Source organism: Schistocerca gregaria, chromosome 3, assembly GCF_023897955.1.
Source record: "Schistocerca gregaria isolate iqSchGreg1 chromosome 3, iqSchGreg1.2, whole genome shotgun sequence".
NCBI classification, from domain to species: Eukaryota; Metazoa; Arthropoda; class Insecta; order Orthoptera; family Acrididae; genus Schistocerca; species Schistocerca gregaria.
The window spans coordinates 547,522,089-547,543,741 of record NC_064922.1 but is presented as its reverse complement, the minus strand read 5'-3'; the positions used below and the strand labels follow the sequence as shown (position 1 = coordinate 547,543,741).

Sequence of the window (21,653 nt, the reverse complement as noted above, 5' to 3'; positions counted from 1 at the left end):
CAGCACCCTACATTGTTCCATATTATTCAGTGGGTTGCAGATGAGACTTATCTACCAATTTTGATTCTTAAAGTTCTCTCCCTCTTCAGTGCTGTCCCAGGTATGACCTCTCTGCCTTGAACCATAGCAGCAACCTACATCGTTCCATATTATTCAGTGGGTCCCTGCACATCTACCAATTTTGGTCCTTAAACTACTCTCCCTCTTCAGTGCTGTCCTAGGTATGTCCTCTCGGCTTGATGTCAGATTTCACCATTCCTAGTACCTGAGTCTTGGTCTTCCTCTTGGTCTTTTGTCTGTGAGTTTCAAATCATATACTAGCCTTGATAGCCTGTTAACACCCAAGCCTGGCATTTGTCTGTACTATCTCAACTGCTCGGAGATTATGTTGTCTCTTAATCTTACAACTTGAGCCTGTCTTTGCGTTTCTTCATTCCAGATTCTGTCCCTTCTTGTCTTTCTGTTCATGCTACAAACAACCTTATTTCAGCTGATTGAATTCTGCTTGTCTTTACTTCTCACAGTCCATGCTTCACAACTGTATATCAAAGTGGGTATGTAGCGTGTTTTACAGATGAATTTCTTGCATTTTAGTAATACTTTTCTGTTCTACAGTAGATCTTCAACTATTTCATATACGTTACTCCTGTTTGTCTTCTGTGGGTGGTTTATTTGTCCCTAAAACAGTATCAGAGACCTTGCCAAGATATTTGAAATGATGGGTGATCTGTTTTCCTGAGTCCAAGTATGTTATTTTCCTCATTTTCATAACTTTACATATTCTTTTATACCAGGTAGTGTCAGAATATTAAGTGTGACTATTCAGGTTAGAGTCACTTATCAAGTTTTGTGTGTTCTTCTCTTTGATTGTGATGTAGCATCAGATTTTGCACCATCATTAATATCATTACCAAGGGGGAGCTAGAGTTTTCTTTTTCTGCCTTTTTTTAAATACAGTTTTTCCATATAAAGCTTCATTTAGGTTTGGAAGAAATTTATTTGTTCAGAAGCTGGCTTGCTGGGCCTATCACTTCTGAAGTTTCTTGTGTTGGGATTGCCTCCATTAGCCTTTGGAATTCCTCACTACACCACTGGCAGTTGTTCTGTTTTCACAAAATCCTCAGAAAGGAGAGTCATCTCATCTGCCAGCTTTGCTGTACTGAAGTCTCCTTCTCTACATCTGATGACCCTTGCCTCTATTAAAAAGCATTTAAAGTGTCCATTCTGAGAAACGTGTATCCAAGTGCAAATTTTTAGCTGTTGTTTCACTAGTATACAGTAGCTATTAAATGTCTGATAGAAGGAAGGTCATACAATGATAAATTATATTTTACTTATCTGTTTCTTACAACTTTTCATTGAAATCATGACTTGCTGGAAAACTGTGATGTTGAATTATACCCATTTGTTGATTTATTCAGATCATTTCAACTAACTGCCAAATATAAAATCTTTACATTATGGAACAGATCTTCAGCAGAACAAGCTAAAACAGACTTTTGACTACCATTTACAACAGCATTTGTCGGACTCTCTTTAAAATGCACCAAAACATATTATGGGAAGAAGACCAAAGATACAAGAACTCTCAACCTAGTAATCTTAAATAATATAGAAGTTTACATCCAAAAAAAATTATATATGATTAATTATTTCATTGCAAACTACTACCACAGTCTAACATAACAGTTGTGACACTCCAACTTCTTTTTGTTACCATCTGGGATATCAGTGTGCCAGGTGGCCAGCAAGTTGTGCAGTTGAGTCTGAACGCAAATGTGAATTGTAGTTGTTTATATTTGTTTTTAGAATGGTATTTACAATTGGGAACATCTTTAGTTCAACACATTACAGCAACAGCAAGAAGAAGAAACGAAATATGTCTTTTTCGAGGTTTCCTAAGGACCCTGAAAGATAAGAAATTGTACATTAGAGGGCAGTTCATGTAGGATTATTTTATAGCTTACAGATATTTGCTGGAGAATACCATTTCGTTTTAAGAAAGAGGGGAAAAATGCTAGTAAACATCAGGAGACCTGACATTATGTGGAAAAACATCATATATCTATCAACAATATGAAGTTGTCTTCACTACTTACACTTGCAGTCAAATCAGTGAATGTGACCTTAGGAAACTTGTATGGAATGCAACAACTACATTATTTAAAGTATCAAATAAGTCACCAAAATGGTAGCACATTCACTTCTGAAGCAAAAGAAATTACATTTGCAGAAATATTCGTGTATTAGAAAGTCAGGTAAAGTGTAATAAAATGTGAATAATTAGTCACCATACAAAGCTGTTAAATGTGGAGGAAAGTACATATCATAATAAAAAGTACGAATATCCAACAACAGAAATATATGTTTCTCATGGATGAAATAAATGTTTATATTTCTTACCTTCAGAAAAGTAAGCTGCAATTAAATGCATAGTTTGAAGTATTTCTTCATGAGTAAGTTGTAGCATATACCACGGAATCAGAGAGATTCAGCTGTTTGTACATTTATTTGGCAATCATTCATGTCTTCTGATATTACACAAACTCTTGGAGGTAAAAAAATAAAATAAATATTTTGCAAATCAAGTTGAAAACTGATGAAAAAGAGACATTCTCCTTTAGTCTGGAATATGAAGGCATATTTTACAAAAGGAAATTCTTGCCAGTCATAAGGAAATAAAAATAAAAACTAAGCTTACAAGAGATTTTCAAGAAAATATTTTTTACTTCCCCCTATGGAAAAAAACAAAATCACTAACATACTTGGACTGAAAAATTTATTCTCAAAGTGTAAAAAAAATTCACTCTTGCTGCACAGTGTCTGAATTCTATTAAAAATTTTCATCCATAATTGCACTTTCCCCCCCATGAACCATGGACCTTGCCGTTGGTGGGTAGGCTTGCGTGCCTCAGCGATACAGATGGCCGTACCATAGGTGCAACCACAACAGAGGGGTATCTGTTGAGAAGCCAGACAAACGTGTGGTTCCTGAAGAGGGACAGCAGCCTTTTCAGTAGTTGCAGGGGCAACAGTCTGGATGATTGACTGATCTGGCCTTGTAACATTAACCTAAACGGCCTTGCTGTGCTGATACTGCGAACGGCTGAAAGCAAGGGGAAACTACGGCCGTAATCTTTCCTGAGGGCATGCAGCTTTACTGTATGATTAAATAATGATGGCGTCCTCTTAGGTAAAATATTCCAGAGGTAAAATAGTCCCCCATTCGGATCTCCGGCCGGGGACTACTCAAGAGGATGTCATTATCAGGAGAAGGAAAACTGGCGTTCTACGGATCGGAGCGTGGAATGTCAGATCCCATAATCGGGCATGTAGGTTAGAAATTTAAAAAGGGAAATGGATAGGTTAAAGTTAGGTATAGTGAGAATTAGTGAAGTTTGGTGGCAGGAGGAACAAGACTTTTGGTCAGGTGACTACAGGGTTATAAACACAAAATCAAATAGGGGTAATGCAGGAGTAGGTTTAATAATGAATAGGAAAATAGGAATGCGGGTAAGCTACTACAAACAGCATAGTGAACGCATTATTGTGGCCAAGATAGACATGAAGCCCACACCTACTACAGTAGTACAAGTTTATATGCCAACTAGCTCTGCAGATGACGAAGAAATTGAAGAAATCTATGATCAAATAAAAGAAATTATTCAGATAGTGAAGGGTGACGAAAATTTAATAGTCATGAGTGACTGGAATTCAGTAGTAGGAAAAGGGAGAGAAGGAAACACATTAGGTGAATATGTACTGGGGCAAAGAAAAGAAAGAGGAAGCCCCCTGGTAGAATTTTGCACAGAGCACAACTTAATCATAGCTAACACTTGGTTCAAGAACCATAAAAGAAGGCTGTATACATGGAAGAAGCCTGGAGGTACTGACAGGTTTCAGATAGATTATATAATGGTAAAACAGAGATTTAGGAACCAGGTTTTAAATTGTAAGACATTTCCAGTTTCAGATGTGGACTCTGACCACAATCTATTGGTTATGACCTGTAGACTAAAACTGAAGAAACTGCAAAAATGTGGGAAATTAGGAGATGGGACCTGGATAAACTGAAAGAACCAGAGGTTGTACAGAGTTTCAAGAAGAACATAAGGGAACAATTGACAGGAATAGGGGAAAGAAATACAGTAGAAGAAGAATGGGTAGCTCTGAGGGATGAAGTAGTGAAGGTAGCAGAGGATAAAATAGGTAAAAAGACGAGGGCTGTTAGAAATCCTTGGGTAACAGAAGAAATATTGAATTTAATTGATGAAAGGAGAAAATATAAAATTGCAGTAAATGAAGCAGGCAAAGAGGAATACACACGTCTCAAAAATGAGATCGACAGGAAGTGCATAATGGCTAAGCAGGGATGGCTAGAGGACAAATGTAAGGATGTAGAAGCTTATCTCACTAGGGGTAAGATAGATACTGCCTACAGGAAAATTAAAGAGACCTTTGGAGAGAAGAGAACCACGTGTATGAATATCAAGAGCTCAGATGGCAACCCAGTTCTAAGCAAAGAAGGGAAAGCAGAAAGGTGGAAGGAGTATATAGAAGGTTTATACAAGGGCGATGTACTTGAGGACAATATTATGGAAATGGAAGAGGATGTAGATGAAGATGAAATGGGAGATATGATACTGCGTGAAGAGTTTGACAGAGCACTGAAAGACCTGAGTCGAAACAAGGCCGGCGGAGTAGACAACATTCCATTGGAACTACTGACGGCCTTGGGAGAGCCAGTCCTGACAAAACTCTACCAGCTGGTGAGCAAGATATATGAGACAGGCGAAATACCCTCAGACTTCAAGAAGAACATAATAATTCCAATCCCAAAGAAAGCAGGTGCTGACAGATGTGAAAATTACCGAACTATCAGTTTAATAAGTCACAGCTGCAAAATACTGTCGCGAATTCCTTACAGACGAATGGAAAAACTGGTAGATGCGGAGCTCGGGGAGGATCAGTTTGGATTCCGTAGAAATGTTGGAACACGTGAGGCAATACTGACCTTACGACTTATCTTAGAAGAAAGGTTAAGAAAAGGCAAACCTACGTTTCTAGCATTTGTAGACTTAGAGAAAGCTTTTGACAATGTTGACTGGAATACTCTTTTTCAAATTCTAAAGGTGGCAGGGGTAAAATACAGGGAGCAAAAGGCTATTTACAATTTGTACAGAAACCAGATGGCGGTCATAAGAGTCGAGGGGCATGAAAGGGAAGCAGTGGTTGGGAAAGGAGTGAGACAGGGTTGTAGCCTGTCCCCGCTGTTATTCAATCTGTATATTGAGCAAGCAGTAAAGGAAACAAAAGAAAAATTCGGAGTAGGTATTAAAATTCATGGAGAAGAAGTAAAAACTTTGAGGTTCGTTGATGACATTGTAATTCTGTCAGAGACGGCAAAGGACTTGGAAGAGCAGTTGAACGGAATGGACAGTGTCTTGAAAGGAGGATATTAGATGAACATTAACAAAAGCAAAACGAGGATAATGGAATGTAGTCAAATTAAATCGGGTGATGCTGAGGGAATTGGATTAGGAAATGAGACACTTAAAGTAGTAAAGGAGTTTTGCTATTTAGGAAGTAAAATAACTGATGATGGTCGAAGTAGAGAGGATATAAAATGTAGACTGGCAATGGCAAGGAAAGCGTTTCTGAAGAAGAGAAATTTGTTAACATCGAATATAGATTTATGTATCAGGAAGTCATTTATGAAAGTATTTGTTTGGAGTGTAGCCATGTATGGAAGTGAAACATGGACGATAACTAGTTTGGACAAGAAGAGAATAGAAGCTTTCAAAATGTGGTGCTACAGAAGAATACTGAAGATAAGGTGGATAGATCACGTAACTAATGAGGAGGTATTGAATAGGATTGGGGAGAAGAGAAGTTTGTGGCACAACTTGACTAGAAGAAGGGATCGGTTGGTAGGACATGTTTTGAGGCATCAAGGGATCACAAATTAGCATTGGAGGGCAGCGTGGAGGGTAAAAATCGTAGAGGGAGACCGAGAGATGAGTACACTAAGCAGATTCAGAAGGATGTAGGTTGCAGTAGGTACTGGGAGATGAAGAAGCTTGCACAGGATAGAGTAACATGGAGAGCTGCATCAAACCAGTCTCAGGACTGAAGACAACAACAACAACAACAACAATTGCACTTTCTGAATAAAAAACCAAGTGAGTGTAGAAGATGAAGAAAGAAGGTCTCTGAGCCAGAATAATTAATTCTCCTGTCATAGCAACCAAATATGGTTCCACACGCTAAGTTTTTGTTAAAATCATCAAATTGTCTAGATCTCCATTGCCATTTATAACTCTTTTATGGAGAATCAAAATGCATTTTCACATCTGCAGATTCTGATGATGTTACTGCATTGTTAATATGGAATACAGAAGATTTGGAAATACAGAAACACCACTTGCTTTTGCTGCCAGTTTATAAATTTGCACAAAGTTTATGTTATTCCTGACTTTTTCCTTGTTGGCCAGATCAGTAATAAAACTTCTGTATGTCTGATATGATAAACTTATTTGATTTTGAATGTATTGTTACCCCCTTATGCACACTGACCAGTGTAGCAGCACATGTTGGCCCTTGCTCCTGCATTATGCTGACTACAAAACTCACTATTGTACTTTCCCATAAAAGGCTGAAAACACACACATTAACACATAATATTGCACAGGAACACTTAACAATCTCCATCATTACTTCAGTGTGTATGTGCAACAAAACTGCAAAGGAGGAAAGTCACAGTGTTTTGGTCCTGAAAAGTCATGCATAGGGTGTGACCTTCAGTTGCCACTTTTCGTAATAGTCACTGTAGTGGAAAGCCATTTATGAGCATCAGAAATAACAGAGGACCTACAATAGAAGATCAACACCATCAGTCATGATCCCTGAAGTGGTTATATACAGTACATTTTTAATCATGCTGTAACTTTGGTGAGGACATGTATGGAGTAATAGAGTGCAGCTGAATTAAATCAGGTGATTAAAGGAAATTATATTAGGAATGATGCTGGCTGAAGTAGAGAGGATATAAAATGAGGACTGGCAACAGCGAGAAAAGTTTTTCCGAAAAACAGAAATTAAATAAATTTCAGTATTAGGAAGTCCTTTTTTTTCTGTAAGTACTTGTCTGATGTGTTGTCGCATCTGGGAGTGAAGCACGGTTTATGAACGATACAGACAAGAAGAGAAGCTTCTGAAATGTGGTGCTGCAAAGAATGCTGAAGATTAACGGCTAAATTGGATAATTAATGAAGGGCTGCTGAATCAGACTAAGGAGAAAACAAATATATGGCACAGCTTGATTAAAGTATGGCTTAATTGATAGGAAATATTCTGACCCATCAAGAAATAGTCAGTTTGATAATTGAGGGAAGTGCGGAGAGTAAAAATTGAAGAGAGAGACCAAGTCTTAGCTAAAATAAGCAGGTTCAGTTCAATATGTGTTATGACATGATGAAGAGACTTGCACCGGATAGAGTAGCAAGAAGATCTGTATCAAACCAGTCTGTGGACTGGAAGGCCACTTAAACAGCATTGTGAGCTACTATATAAGTCTCATACTCAGGACTAATGAAAGTCTGTGCATTTTTGTTGGCCTCCTACCTAATTGCTATACTGGGAACCTTGAGAAAATAATGAGCTGATTTTATAAAAGAGAAATAACATGAAATCAAAATTAATTAAAATCAGTATTGTTAATGCTACAGAAAAAAAAGTAATTTGATGATATTGACAGGAAAATTTTGTGACCAGAACACAGTCTTTATTCATGTGGCTACTGCCATTGTCTTGATATTGGGATATAGTATCACAACAGTATTCCCTGTTTCATATTCAGGGTGATTATTTTAATCTTATTTATTGCTCTCATTCTTATCTATGTTTTGTGATCGAGGATGCTCCTGTGGTTTCCTACATCAGACCAGGCTGATATCCACACCCCACTACAATTTGCAAATATTTAGTAAATTTTCACACACTTTCATATGGGATAACATTAGACACAGGCAGATGAGATACACAAATCCCATCCCATGGGAATGGGGTGTCAACAGAAAGGACATCCAGCCACCCTCTATGATCAGCATTGCCAAATCCATAAATTAATACACCGACCCCTTGGAGGTACAAGCTAAAAGCCAATAAACACAAAAAATGCTTCTGTAAGCAGTAATCTTTTCTGAACCCTTGTGCTGAGCTGCCAGCTTGACCAGTGGTGTAAAAAACTTTCTGGCCATTGGTTATACAGAGTGTAAGCAAACTGCTGCTAGGTATAATTTTGACTCTCAGCCACAATATTGGCCATCATAAGAGACAGTCTGTACACTTATAAAGTAAATATTTGACTGAATTGATTCAATAACAATATCAGATATATGATTTGTGGTTGATCTTCCCATGTTACTTTTCTGTTTTGTCTATTCTATTGTGAGTGTTGGTCAGAAAGAGGCTTTCCATAGGTAAACTGTTTGAGAGAGTACTGGTTATGCACACAATATCAGATATATGATTTGTGGTTGATCTTCCCATGTTACTTTTCTGTTTTGTCTATTCTATTGTGAGTGTTGGTCAGAAAGAGGCTTTCCATAGGTAAACTGTTTGAGAGAGTACTGGTTATGCACACCATCTATGCTAATGTTTACTGTACTACTTATTGGTTAGAGCTATATTTTCTCTCTCTCTCTTTCTCTCTCTCTGTTTCTCGCACTCCCACGCCCCCTCCCCCCTTTTCTTCTTTGTGTGTATAATACTAACACAGCTTCCATTACTCCTCCAGTCTTAATTATGTGCATAATTTTGTTAGTGGCTGTCTACTAAACTATTTTACTTTTTTTGAGTGGTTGTGCATTCTTTTTGTATTCTCAAGCCATTTTGTTAATTGAAATATCTAAGTTGAGAATAACTTTCTGAAGCCCAGATTGCAGGTAAGCAGTCAATCATCCAATAATTTCCTTTTGACTTGGAAATGTGGCACATAGGGGAAACTATCAGAGGGTAAGGTTTTGGAAGTCAGTCTCACTTAAGTATGAGTTTCAATTCCATAATTTTCATGTGCAGTAGAATATTAGTAAAATGAGAAATGTTTCCATAGTTTGCATTAGATTAACATAGATAAATTACACTGGTATTCTGTCACAGCATGGAGATATTCAGTGTCGACCTGTGCAGTGTCCAGAAGTCAACTGTAAGAATCCTGTCCGTGAACCAGGAAAATGCTGCCCTGTCTGCCGAAGTAAGAAACTGCTTGCTTTTTCACTATATTTCTGCATGTTCCTAAATGTTTGTAATTGATATGAACAAATAATTTCTGTAGAATTTGACAACTTTCTATGACTGTGAGTATCAATGCCATGGAACTAATTTACTACTCAAAATAAATGTTTTGGACATCAGAAATTCCGATCATGTGAAACTTAAATTAATACTTCTACTTAAGATTATGTAACAGACATCAATTGAGATAATTACCTTGATGACATAATTCTTCATTTGCTTAAAGATTATACATTCATTCTGTATCTCTCATTCAGGTTCTAGCTGGTATGAAAATTTCTTGAAAAGATAAAGACAGTAAAGCCATTAACATATTTTCAACCCCATTAGTCAGCACCTTTGAATGTAATATAAATTGTTTTTTATTATTGTTGTTGTTGTGGTCTTCAGTCCTGAGACTGGTTTGATGCAGCTCTCCATGCTACTCTATCTTGTGCAAGCTGCTTCATCTCCCAGTACCTACTGCAACCTACATCCTTCTGAATCTGCTTAGTGTAGTCATCTCTTGGTCTTCCTCTACGATTTTTACCCTCCACGCTGCCCTCTAATACTAAATTGGTGATCCCTTGATGCCTCAGAACATGTCCTACCAACCGATCCCATCTTCTGGTCAAGTTGTGCCACAAACTTCTCTTCTCTCCAATCCTATTCAATACTTGCTCATTAGTTATGTGATCTACCCATCTAATCTTCAGCATTCTTATGTAGCACCACATTTCGAAAGTTTCTATTCTCTTCTTGTCCAAACTAGTTATCGTCCATGGTTCACTTCCATACATGGCTACACTCCATACAAATACTTTCAGAAATGACTTCCTGACACTTAAATCTATACTCGATGTTAACAAATTTCTCTTCTTCAGAAACGCTTTCCTTGCCATTGCCAGTCTACATTTTATATCCTCTCTACTTCGACCATCATCAGTTATTTTGCTCCCCAAATAGCAAAACTCCTTTACTATTTTAATTGTCTTATTTCCTAATCTAATTCCCTCAGCATCACCCGACTTAATTCGACTACATTCCATTATCCTCGTTTTGCTTTTGTTGATGTTCATCTTATATCCTCCTTTCAAGACATGATCTATTCCGTTCAACTGCTATTACAAGTCCTTTGCTGTCTCTGACAGAATTACGATGTCATCGGCGAACCTCAACATTTTCATTTCTTCTCCATGGATTTTAATACCTACTCCGAATTTTTCTTTTGTTTCCTTCACTGCTTGCTCAATATACAGATTGAATAACACTGGGGAGAGACTGCAACCCTGTTTCACTCCTTTCCCAACCACTGCTTCCCTTTCATGTCCCTCGACTCTTATAACTGCCATCTGGTTTCTGTACAAATTGTAAATAGCCTTTCGCTCCCTGTATTTGACCCCTGCTACCTTCAGAATTTGAAAGAGAGTATTCCAGTCAACATTGTCAAAAGCTTTCTCTAAGTCTACAAATGCTAGAAACATAGGTTTGCCTTTTCTTAACCTTTCTTCTAAGATAAGTCGTAAGGTCAGTATTGCCTCACGTGTTCCAACATTTCTACAGAATCCAAACTGATCTTTTCCCCGAGGTCGGCTTCTACTAGTTTTTCCATTCGTCTGTAAAGAATTCGCATTAGTATTTTGCAGCTGTGACTTATTAAACTGATAGTTCGGTAATTTTCACATCTGTCAACACCTGCTTTCTTTGGGATTGGAATTATTATGTTCTTCTTGAAGTCTGAGGGTATTTCGCCTGTCTCATACATCTTGCTCACCAGCTGGTAGAGTTTTGTCAGGACTGGCTCTCCCAAGGCCGTCAGTAGTTCCAATGGAATGTTGTCTACTCCGGGGGCCTTGTTTCGACTCAGGTCTATCAGTGCTCTGTCAGACTCTTCACGCAGTATCGTATCTCCCATTTCATCTTCATCTACATCCTCTTCCATTTCCATAATATTGTCCTCAAGTACATCGCCCTTGTATAGTCCTTCTATATACTCCTTCCACCTTTCTGCTTTCCCTTCTTTGCTTAGAACTCGGTTTCCATCTGAGCTCTTGATGTTCATACAAGTGGTTCTCTTATCTCCAAAGGTCTCTTTAATTTTCCTGTAGGCAGTATCTATATTACCCCTAATGAGATAAGCCTCTACATTCTTACATTTGTCCTCTAGCCATCCCTGCTTAGCCATTTTTCACTTCCTGTCGATCTCATTTTTGAGACGTCTGTATTCCTTTTTGCCTGCTTCATTTACTGCATTTTTATATTTTCTCCTTTCATCAATTAAATTCAATATTTCTTCTGTTACCCAAGGATTTCTACTAGCCTTCATCTTATTACCTACTTGATCCTCTGTTGCCTTCACTACTTCATCCCTCAAAGCTACCCATTCTTCTTCTACTGTATTTCTTTCCCCCATTCCTGTCAATTGCTCCCTTATGCTCTCCTTGAAACTCTGTACAACCTCTGGTTCTTTTAGTTTATCCATGTCCCATCTCCTTAAATTCCTACCTTTTTGCAGTTTCTTTAGTTTTAATCTACAGGTCATAACCAATAGATTGTTTTCAGAGTCCACATCTGCCCCTGGAAATGTCTTACAATTTAAAACCTGGTTCCTAAATCTCTGTCTTACCATTATATAATCTATCTGAAACCTGTCAGTACCTCCAGGCTTCTTCCATGTATACAGCCTTCTTTTATGGTTCTTGAACCAAGTGTTAGCTATGATTAAGTTGTGCTCTGTGCAAAATTCTACCAGGGGGCTTCCTCTTTCTTTTCTTTGCCCCAGTACATATTCACCTAATTTGTTTCCTTCTCTCCCTTTTCCTACTACTGAATTCCAGTCACTCATGACTATTAAATTTTCGTCACCCTTCACTATCTGAATAATTTCTTTTATTTGATCATACATTTCTTCAATTTCTTCGTCATCTGCAGAGCTAGTTGGCATATAGACTTGTACTACTGTAGTAGGTGTGGGCTTCATGTCTATCTTGGCCACAATAATGCGTTCGCTATGCTGTTTGTAGTAGCTTACCCGCATTCCTATTTTCCTATTCATTATTAAACCTACTCCTGCATTACCCCTATTTGATTTTGTGTTTATAACCCTGTAGTCACCTGACCAAAAGTCTTGTTCCTCCTGCCACCAAACTTCACTAATTCTCACTATACCTAACTTTAACCTATCCATTTCCCTTTTTAAATTTCTAACCTACATGCCCGATTATGGGATCTGACATTCCACGCTCCGATCCGTAGAACGCCAGTTTTCCTTCTCCTGATAATGACATCCTCTTGAGTAGTCCCCGGCCGGAGATCCGAATGGGGGACTATTTTACCTCTGGAATATTTTACCTAAGAGGACGCCATCATTATTTAATCATACAGTAAAGCTGCATGCCCTCAGGAAAGATTACGGCCGTAGTTTCCCCTTGCTTTCAGCCGTTCGCAGTATCAGCACAGCAAGGCCGTTTAGGTTATTGTTACAAGGCCAGATCAGTCAATCATCCAGACTGTTGACCCTGCAACTACTGAAAAGGCTGCTGTCCCTCTTCAGGAACCACACGTTTGTCTGGCTTCTCAACAGATACCCCTCTGTTGTGGTTGCACCTACGGTACTGCTATCTGTATCGTTGAGGCACGCAAGCCTCCCCACCAACGGCAAGTTCCATGGTTCATGATTAACTTATCTGTAGAAAAAGGAGTATTTTCAATGTGCCTGAAAAAGAGTCAAGTAATCCCTATACATAATGGAGGATACAAAAAAGTCCCAGTATTATAACTATTTCATCTGTACTCTTTAATATAATAGAAAACATAATAAAAGTCAGACTATTAAATTTTATACAAATATACAATATTCTCAATGATGAACAACATGGATTCAGAAAGGTCAAATCTACCAAAACAGCAATAACTGAATTCTTAATTATTCAAACTAAAGCACTTGGTGAACAGAAGAAAGTCTGTGGTATGTTCCTGGACCTATCTAAAGCATTTCATTTTGATGTCATGACATCCTATTAGAATAGCTTCATTGGGGGAAACAAGCAGACATCATTAAATCATTTTTGGAAAATAGAAAGCAGTATGTAGAGATAAAGTGAAAAATAATAAATAATATTACAAGCGTTTTCAAATTTTGAAATGGTGAAATATGGAGTTCCTCAAGGATCTGTCCTTGGCCACTACTTTTCATTTTGTATGTCAGTGATATAAGTATCTGATAGTGTAGTCATGACACTTCATTTGTTGTTACCATTTCTCCAACAGATTACCTGCAAGAGAAGGCTTCAATAAATATAAAAAGTGGAAACAATTATTTCAGGAAAAAACAATCTCTTTATAAATGGAAACAAAACAAAATATATGCGGATACATGCAAACAAAAAACACACTTTGGGCAACATCACAGTCAGGATTGGAGACCTGGAACTAAAGGAGACAGACATTTATAAACTTACAGATGTAATAGTGGATAGGCAAATGGCATGGGAGAATCACATAAATAACATGTGCTGCAAAATAGGTTCAAGTATATTTCTGATGAGAAAAATGTCAAAGTCAGCATCCAGACACTCTACAAACAATTCACTATGGGGGAAGTGGGCCGACAATGTTGATGTGGGTGTTGTGGAGTCTGCCAGAAGGAGAGCGGAAGACACCTGAGGGGGGGCATGCAGTGGCGTCCAACTTTGGACCGCCAGCATGAAATACAAGTGTGACACCAGTCACGACAGTCTTCGCAAAGCGAGGGCCATATGAAACACTCGGTGATGATGCGTGTAGTTGTGCAAATGGGCGAGACTGTACAGTGTGTCAAACACCAAGCGACGCAAGAAAATAGTTCTCTAATTTTATGGAGGATCATTCTGACATTACTGACTCTCCATGTTCAGGAAGGCCTTCATGTTTAAAAGTAGTAATCCTCAACAATCCACATCAGTGTACTTGATAAATGGCAAATGTGATGAACTGTGATGATTCCACCATTGTGCAACATTTGTATGCAATAGGGAAGATTCAGAAACTGGGAGTACGGGTGCCTCATGCTCTAAGCCAAACTCACAAAATCAGGTGATGTCCATATGTGCATCACTGCTCGCTCGTCATCAGCTGGCTTACGAACAAGATTGATCATTCCTATCCTGTATCATTACTTCTGATGAAAAGTTGTGTCTTTATGATAACACAAAGAAAACAAAGATATGGTTGAGCCCAAACAAAGCAGCAACTCCCCATATAAAGACCTGCACACATTTGCAAAAGTTAATGTTTTGCATCTGGAGGAACAGTGATGGTGTGCTGTACTATGAATTGCTTCTCCAAAGTGTAACAATCACTGCTGACATTTGTTGTCAACAGCTGAGACATCTTGCAGATGCAATCCAAGATCAACAACCAGGAAGACTGCGCAAAGAGTTGCTACTCCGTGATAATGCCTGCCCGCATTCTCCTAAACTGACAAAATTCCACACCTACTGAGAATATATTATTGATAACTAAAGTCTCTGTTATGTGTATATGTTGTGTTTATTAAATTTATGGAAAATGCTACAAATTTATGCATCAACCCAAGATGCAAGGAACAAGTTACATGACATAATATAATTTAAAAAGAAAAGCTCCTTAATCCATCTAAATAATGTTATTGGTAAATTAAGTGCTTGTGCTAAGTCTCATTTTGGTCAACTTTTTACATTTCTGCATTAATTTGTTTCTTCTGTAGGGGCAAAAAAAAAAAAAAAACAAACAAACAAATTGACTACAGTCCCTTAAGACAATTTTGGCTCTCAAAAGAACACGGCATGCCATTTCTTCTTCTTCTTCTTCTTCTTTAATTTTGTTATGCTTCCAAGCATAAGGATGCTATTTATTCGTTATGCAATATTCCATCCAAAAGCCTTCAACAGCAGCATCCATCTGCATCTTGCAAAGATGGAAGCCAAAAGGACTCATTTTTGTCATCTCCTCCCACATAGAGTTACTCTCCAGAGGTCATCTTGTGTTCTTGCCACTGGCTCAGGCCAGTACCTTACATTGTCATTTTCTTCCCCAGTATAACTTTCAAGGGCATGAAGCCTGTGGCAGAATGATACACTTTGTGGATGTATTATTATTGGGGGAGGAAATGATATACATAAGAACGAAAGTTTAATTGCAACCAGGGCTCTAAGAGAAACTTTAGGAAAACTTATACATTCCAATGTATATGTCATAAGCATTCCACAAAGGCTTCATGTGTAAACAGAGAAATCATCAACACAAACAGGAAATTCAGGAAGATATGTACCTTTTTCTCTAATGTTACATTTATTGAAGCAACAAGCTCAGTGAGAGAACATTTCACAAAACATGGCCTGTGCAGAAACAACTACGGTACAGTAACTCTATGCAGAGAAATATCAGAAAAAATTAGCAGCACATAAGAACAGGTAAATAGACCTATACCACTGTCAATGAGGGAAGAAATTGAAGATACAATACTGTATCCAGTAACAGACTCAAAACATCCAAAAGATGAAAGAAGAGAAGAGGAAACATCATGCTGCCCTGCAAAGGAGGGAAAAGCAGTGACATCACCAGCAGAAAAAGAGGCAGTGTCATCACTAGCAGAAGAAGCTGTGTCATCATCTGCAGAAGGGGAAGCTGAGACAGAGATCCCACAGGCGAGATACGGGAGAGGAGAAAGAACAAAGAAACAAAAACATCTCAAGGAGCAGACTTTTTTGTACCAGTTGGTAAAAAGAAAGGTGCCATAGAAAACAAAACATCAGCAAAAATATTTCTAATATAAGAATCTTGCAGCAGAACGTACAGTATGCATCCAGTAAATTAGAACAGATAGAAGTACTAGTAGCTGCAGAATTACCACGTATATTTGTTATGTCAGAACATGGGCTGAAAGGAAATGAAATTAATGTTTACAACATACAGGAATGTAAAAAAATTGCTAATTTCTGCAGATCTGAACATATGGGTGGATGGGTGGCAGTCCATGTACACAGTAAAATAGTGGGTATCAGTCCATAGCCAGTAGACAACTGTACAGAAATGCTGTGTGAAGCCGGAGCAATACAGACAACCTATGGGAAAAATGTGTGATAATAGATATCTACAAATCGCCAAACAGTCAGATAAGTGGACTTTTAAAAGAGTTAGAAGTATTATTAGACAAGGCTAGCAGGGAATTCTCATATATAATTGTAGCTAGTGACCTAAATACACTCCTGGCAATGAAAAAAAGAACACATTGACACCGGTGTGTCAGACCCACCATACTTGCTCCAGACACTGCGAGAGGGCTGTACAAGCAATGATCACACGCACGGCACAGTGGACACACCAGAAACCGTGGTGTTGGCCGTCGAATGGCGCTAGCTGCGCAGCATTTGTGCACCGCTGCCGTCAGTGTCAGCCAGTTTGCCGTGGCATACGGAGCTCCATCGCAGTCTTTAACACTGGTAGCATGCCGCGACAGTGTGTACGTGAACCATATGTGCAGTTGACGGACTTTGGGCGAGGGCGTATAGTGGGCATGCGGGAGGCCGGGTGGACGTACCGCCGAATTGCTCAATACGTGGGGCGTGAGGTCTCCACAGTACATCGATGTTGTCGCCAGTGGTCGGCGGAAGGTGCACGTGCCCGTCGACCTGGGACCGGACCGCATCGACGCACGGATGCATGCCAAGACCGTAGGATCCTATGCAGTGCCATAGGGAACCGCACCACCACTTCCCAGCAAATTAGGGAAACTGTTGCTCCTGGGGTATCAGCGAGGACCATTCGCAAGTGTCTCCATGAAGCTGGGCTATGGTCCCGCACACCATTAGGCCATCTTCCGCTCATGCCCCAACATCGTGCAGCCCGCCTCCAGAGGTGTCGCGACAGGCGTGAATGGAGGGACGAATGGAGACGTGTCATCTTCAGCGATGAGAGTCGCTTCTGCCTCGGTGCCAATGATGGTCGTATGCGTGTTTGGCGCCGTGCAGGTGAGCGCCACAATCAGGACTGCATACGACTGAGGCACACAGGGCCAACACTCGGCATCTCCTACACTGGCCGTACACCTCTGGTGATCATAGAGGGGACACTGAATAGTGCACAGTACATCCAAACCATCATCGAACCCATCGTTCTACCATTCCTAGACCGGCAAGGGAACTTGCTGTTCCAACAGGACGATGCACGTCCGCATGTATTCCGTGCCACCCAACGTGCTCTAGAAGGTGTAAGTCAACTACCCTGGCCAGCAAGATCTCCGGATCTGTCCCCCATTGAGCATGTTTGGGACTGGATGAAGCGTCGTCTCACGCGGTCTGCACGTCCAGCACGAACGCTGGTCCAACTGAGGCGCCAGGTGGAAATGGCGTGGCAAGCCGTTTCACAGGACTACATCGAGCATCTCTACGATCGTCTCCATGGGAGAATAGCAGCCTGCATTGCTGTGAAAGGTGGATATACACTGTACTAGTGCCGACATTGTGCATGCTCTGTTGCCTGTGTCTATGTGCCTGTGGTTCTGTCATTGTGATCATGTGATGTATCTGACCCCAGGAATGTGTCAATAAAGTTTCCTCTTCCTGGGACAATGAATTCACGATGTTCTTATTTCAATTTCCAGGAGTTTATTAATACAGTAAAAGGCAATTGTTATACAAGGCGTTTTCAAGATCTGATTAAAAGTTAAGGAGTTTATTTAGCAGTAGACAGTCCCAAGAGATACTGTAAAAATACAGAAACATTAATAGATTATGTGGTAACTAATGTACAACAGAGCAGGCAGACGGTACAGGTCATACACATGATCATTGCAGACCACTATGGGGTAGTAGTTAAATTAGCAGGCAACATAGGAAAGCCAGAAAAAAGATTAAAGAGTTTAGACAAACTAAGTAAACAAACATAGATAGGCTACAAAGGCTACTAGAAACCAAAGACTTTAGTGAAGTACAGGGTGTCCCAAAAAGAATGACCCGATTTTAAAAATAATTATTTATTAGGAGGAAGGGCTTAACACCAACAAATTGCTTACTAAATTACTCAGAAAAGACATAAGTTTGTTAAAATCAATCATAAATGTTCAATATGTCCTCCATTGGCTACACAGACAACATCTAGCCGATAGCCAAATTCATCCCAAACTGAGCGTAAGGTGTCCTCTGTCACTGAAGCTACAGCAGCTGAGATTCTGGTTTGTAGTTCATCAGTGTCATGATGTAAGGGAGGAATGTAAACACATTGTTTAACATATCCCCACAGGAAGAAATCACATGGTGTTAAGTCAGGGGACCTAGGAGGTCAAGAGTGCCAAGAGTGTAAAGCCTGATCTCATGATCCTGTACGCTCTTTCCAACACTGAGGCATGTTGGCATTGAAGAAACTGCACACATTGTTGTGCCACTGTGGTGGTGCTCCATCTTGCTGATGAAATTGTCACAGTCAAGTTGTGGGAATAACCAGTTCCATAGCACAGCAAGGTATGATTGTCATGTTATGATTTCTTACTCAAAAAAGTAGGGTCCATAAACGTTGCTTTGCAAAACAGCACAAAAAACATTCACTTTTGGTGACTCGTGAGCTTGTACCAGTTGTAATCAGTATGGTTTGAGGACTAAACGATGCCCTAACGCAAGCCACACTGTCATGCACGGTAAAGCAAGTTCTCAGCTGGCATGAAGCATAGACTCCACTGGTTGCTCAGAAATGCGTGGCCGGCCAGGACTTTTGCCTTTACAGAGGCACCCTGTTTCTTCAAACTGTTTATACCACTGCTGAATGTTCTTTGTGATGTGGTCTAGCACAAAATAGAAGATGAAACACCCGCTAAACTGTGACCACTAATTGAGTACGACTAAATTCAATAAAACAATATGTCTTCTGTTGTGCAGACACCATATTGCACGATAATGGGTGCACACTCCAGGCCAGCACTCGTAGGAACATCTACAAGATTTTTTCTGAAACTCTAGACCATGCCGATTACATCTAGTCCTGCTTCAGCTACCTAGTGACATTTGTCTCAATATTATTACAGTTAAATTTTGGTCATTCTTTTTGGGGCACCATATATACTTAACAGGAAACATAGATAAAGGATGGAAATCATTCTGCAAAACAATAGGCCATTACACACATGTTCCATGTCCATTAGTAGGTAGAGAAATAAATGAGAAGAAGAATAAAAATAGGATCACAGGAGAGGTAAAGAGGAAGAGGGAAGAGGTGAAAAGCATGCATGAAAACTGTCAGTTATGGCTAAGAAAATAGGGATGCATACTCAAAACTGATAAAACAGACCAAATTGACACATTATGAAAATAAGATAGCAACCTCAACAAGTATCACTAGATCATATGGTTTCTCATAAATGGAAAGAGTAAAGGTGTAGGTGTTGAAAACACTGATAACATAACACTTGAGATAAATGAGAGGGAACTCAGGGATGCACAGAATGTCATCTATGCTTTAAACAAATGTTATATTGAAGTTGTGGACAACTTAATAACTCAAAATAATACTTCCAAAATAAACACAATAAGCATTTCATATGAGACAAAATGCTTATCCCTTACCCCAACTAAGGAATCAGAAATTGTAAAAGTAATGCATAGTCTAAAAACAAAAAACACAGACGGACTAGATGGTATATCCACTAAACTAATTAAATGCTGTTTACAATGGGACGTAAAGCCATTAGCCTGTCTGATAAACTTTTTGTTGTTGTTATGGTCTTCAGTCCTGAGACTGGTTTGATGCAGCTCTCCATGCCACTCTATGCTGTGCAAGTTTCTTCATCTCCCAGTACCTACTGCAACTTACATCCTTCTGAATCTGTTTAGTGTATTCATCTCTTGGTCTCCCTCTACAATTTTTACCCTCCATGCTGCCCTCCAATGCTAAATTTGTGATCCCTTGATGCCTCAGGACATGTCCTACCAACCAGTCTCTTCTTCTAGTCAAGTTGTGCCACAAACTCCTCTTCTCCCAATTCTAGTCAATGTCTCCTCGTTAGTTATGTGATCTACCCATCTAATCTTCAGCATTCTTCTGTAGCACCAAATTTCGAAAGCTTCTATTCTTTTCTTGTCCAAACTATTTATTGTCCATGTTTCACTTCCATACATGGCTACACTCCACACAAATACTTTCAGAAACGACATCCGGACACTTAAACCCATACTCAATGTTAACAAATTTCTCTTCTTCAGAAACACTTTCCTTGCCATTGCCAGTTTACACTTTATATCCTCTCTACTTTGACTATAATCAGTTATTTTGCTCCCTAAATAGCAAAGCTCCTTCACTACTTTAAGTGTCTCATTTCCTAATCTAATTCCCTCAGCATCACCCGACTTAATTCGACTACATTCCATTATTCTCATTTTGCTTTTGTTGATGTTTATCTTATATCCTCCTTTCAAGACACTGTCCATTCTGTTCAACTACTCTTCCAAGTCTTTTGCTGTCTCTGACAGAATTACAATGTCATCGGGAAACCTCAAAATTTTTATTTCTTCTCCCTGGATTTTAATACCTACTCTGAACTTTTCTTTTGTTTCCTTTACTGCTTGTTCAATATACAGATTGAATAACATCAGGGATAGGCTACAGCCCTGTCTCACTCGCTTCCAAACCACTGCTTCCCTTTCATGCCCCTCAATTCTTATAACTGCCATCTGGTTTCTGTACAAATTGTAAAGAGCCTTTTGCTCCCTGTATTTTACCACTGCACCTTTATAATTTGAAAGAGAGTATTCCAGTCAACATTGTCAAAAGCTTTCCTTAAGTCTACAAATGCTAGAAACATAGGTTTGCCTTTCCTTAATCTTTCTTCTAAGGTAAGTCTTAAGGTCAGTATTGCCTCACGTGTTCCAACATTTCTACGGAATCCATACTGATCTTCTCCGAGGTCGGCTTCTTCTAGTTTTTCCATTGGTCTGTAAAGAATTCGCGTTAGTATTTTGCAGCCGTGACTTACTAAACTGATAGTTCAGTAATTTTCACATCTGTCAGTACCTGCTTTCTATGGGATTGGAATTATTATATTCTTCTTGAAGTGTGAGAGTATTTTGCCTGTCTCATACATTTTGCTCACCAGATGGTAGTTTTGTCAGGACTGGCTCTCCCAAGGCCGTCAGTAGTTCCAATGGAATGTTGTCTACTCCGGGGGCCTTGTTTCGACTCAGGTCTTTCAGTGCTCTGTCAAACTCTTCAAGCAGTATTATATCTCCAATTTCATCTTCATCTACATCCTTTCCCATTTTAATAATGTCGTCCTCAAGTACATCACCCTTGTATAGACCTTCTATATACTCCTTCCACCTTTCTGCTTTCCCTTCTTTGCTTAGAACTGGGTTTTCATCTGAGCTCTTGATATTCAT

At 39.3% G+C, this 21,653-nt stretch overlaps 1 protein-coding gene across 5 annotated transcripts in view; it reads left to right on the top strand.

Moving 5' to 3' along the window:
* LOC126354025 (protein kinase C-binding protein NELL1-like) overlaps positions 1-21,653 on the top strand; it is an 871,152-nt gene that overhangs the window by 643,310 nt on the left and 206,189 nt on the right. For all 5 annotated transcript variants that reach the window (XM_050003353.1, XM_050003352.1, XM_050003356.1 and 2 more), the window contains one exon: positions 9,160-9,253. In XM_050003353.1, coding sequence (XP_049859310.1) covers positions 9,160-9,253 — 94 coding nt within the window. The remainder of the gene's footprint in view (positions 1-9,159; positions 9,254-21,653) is intronic.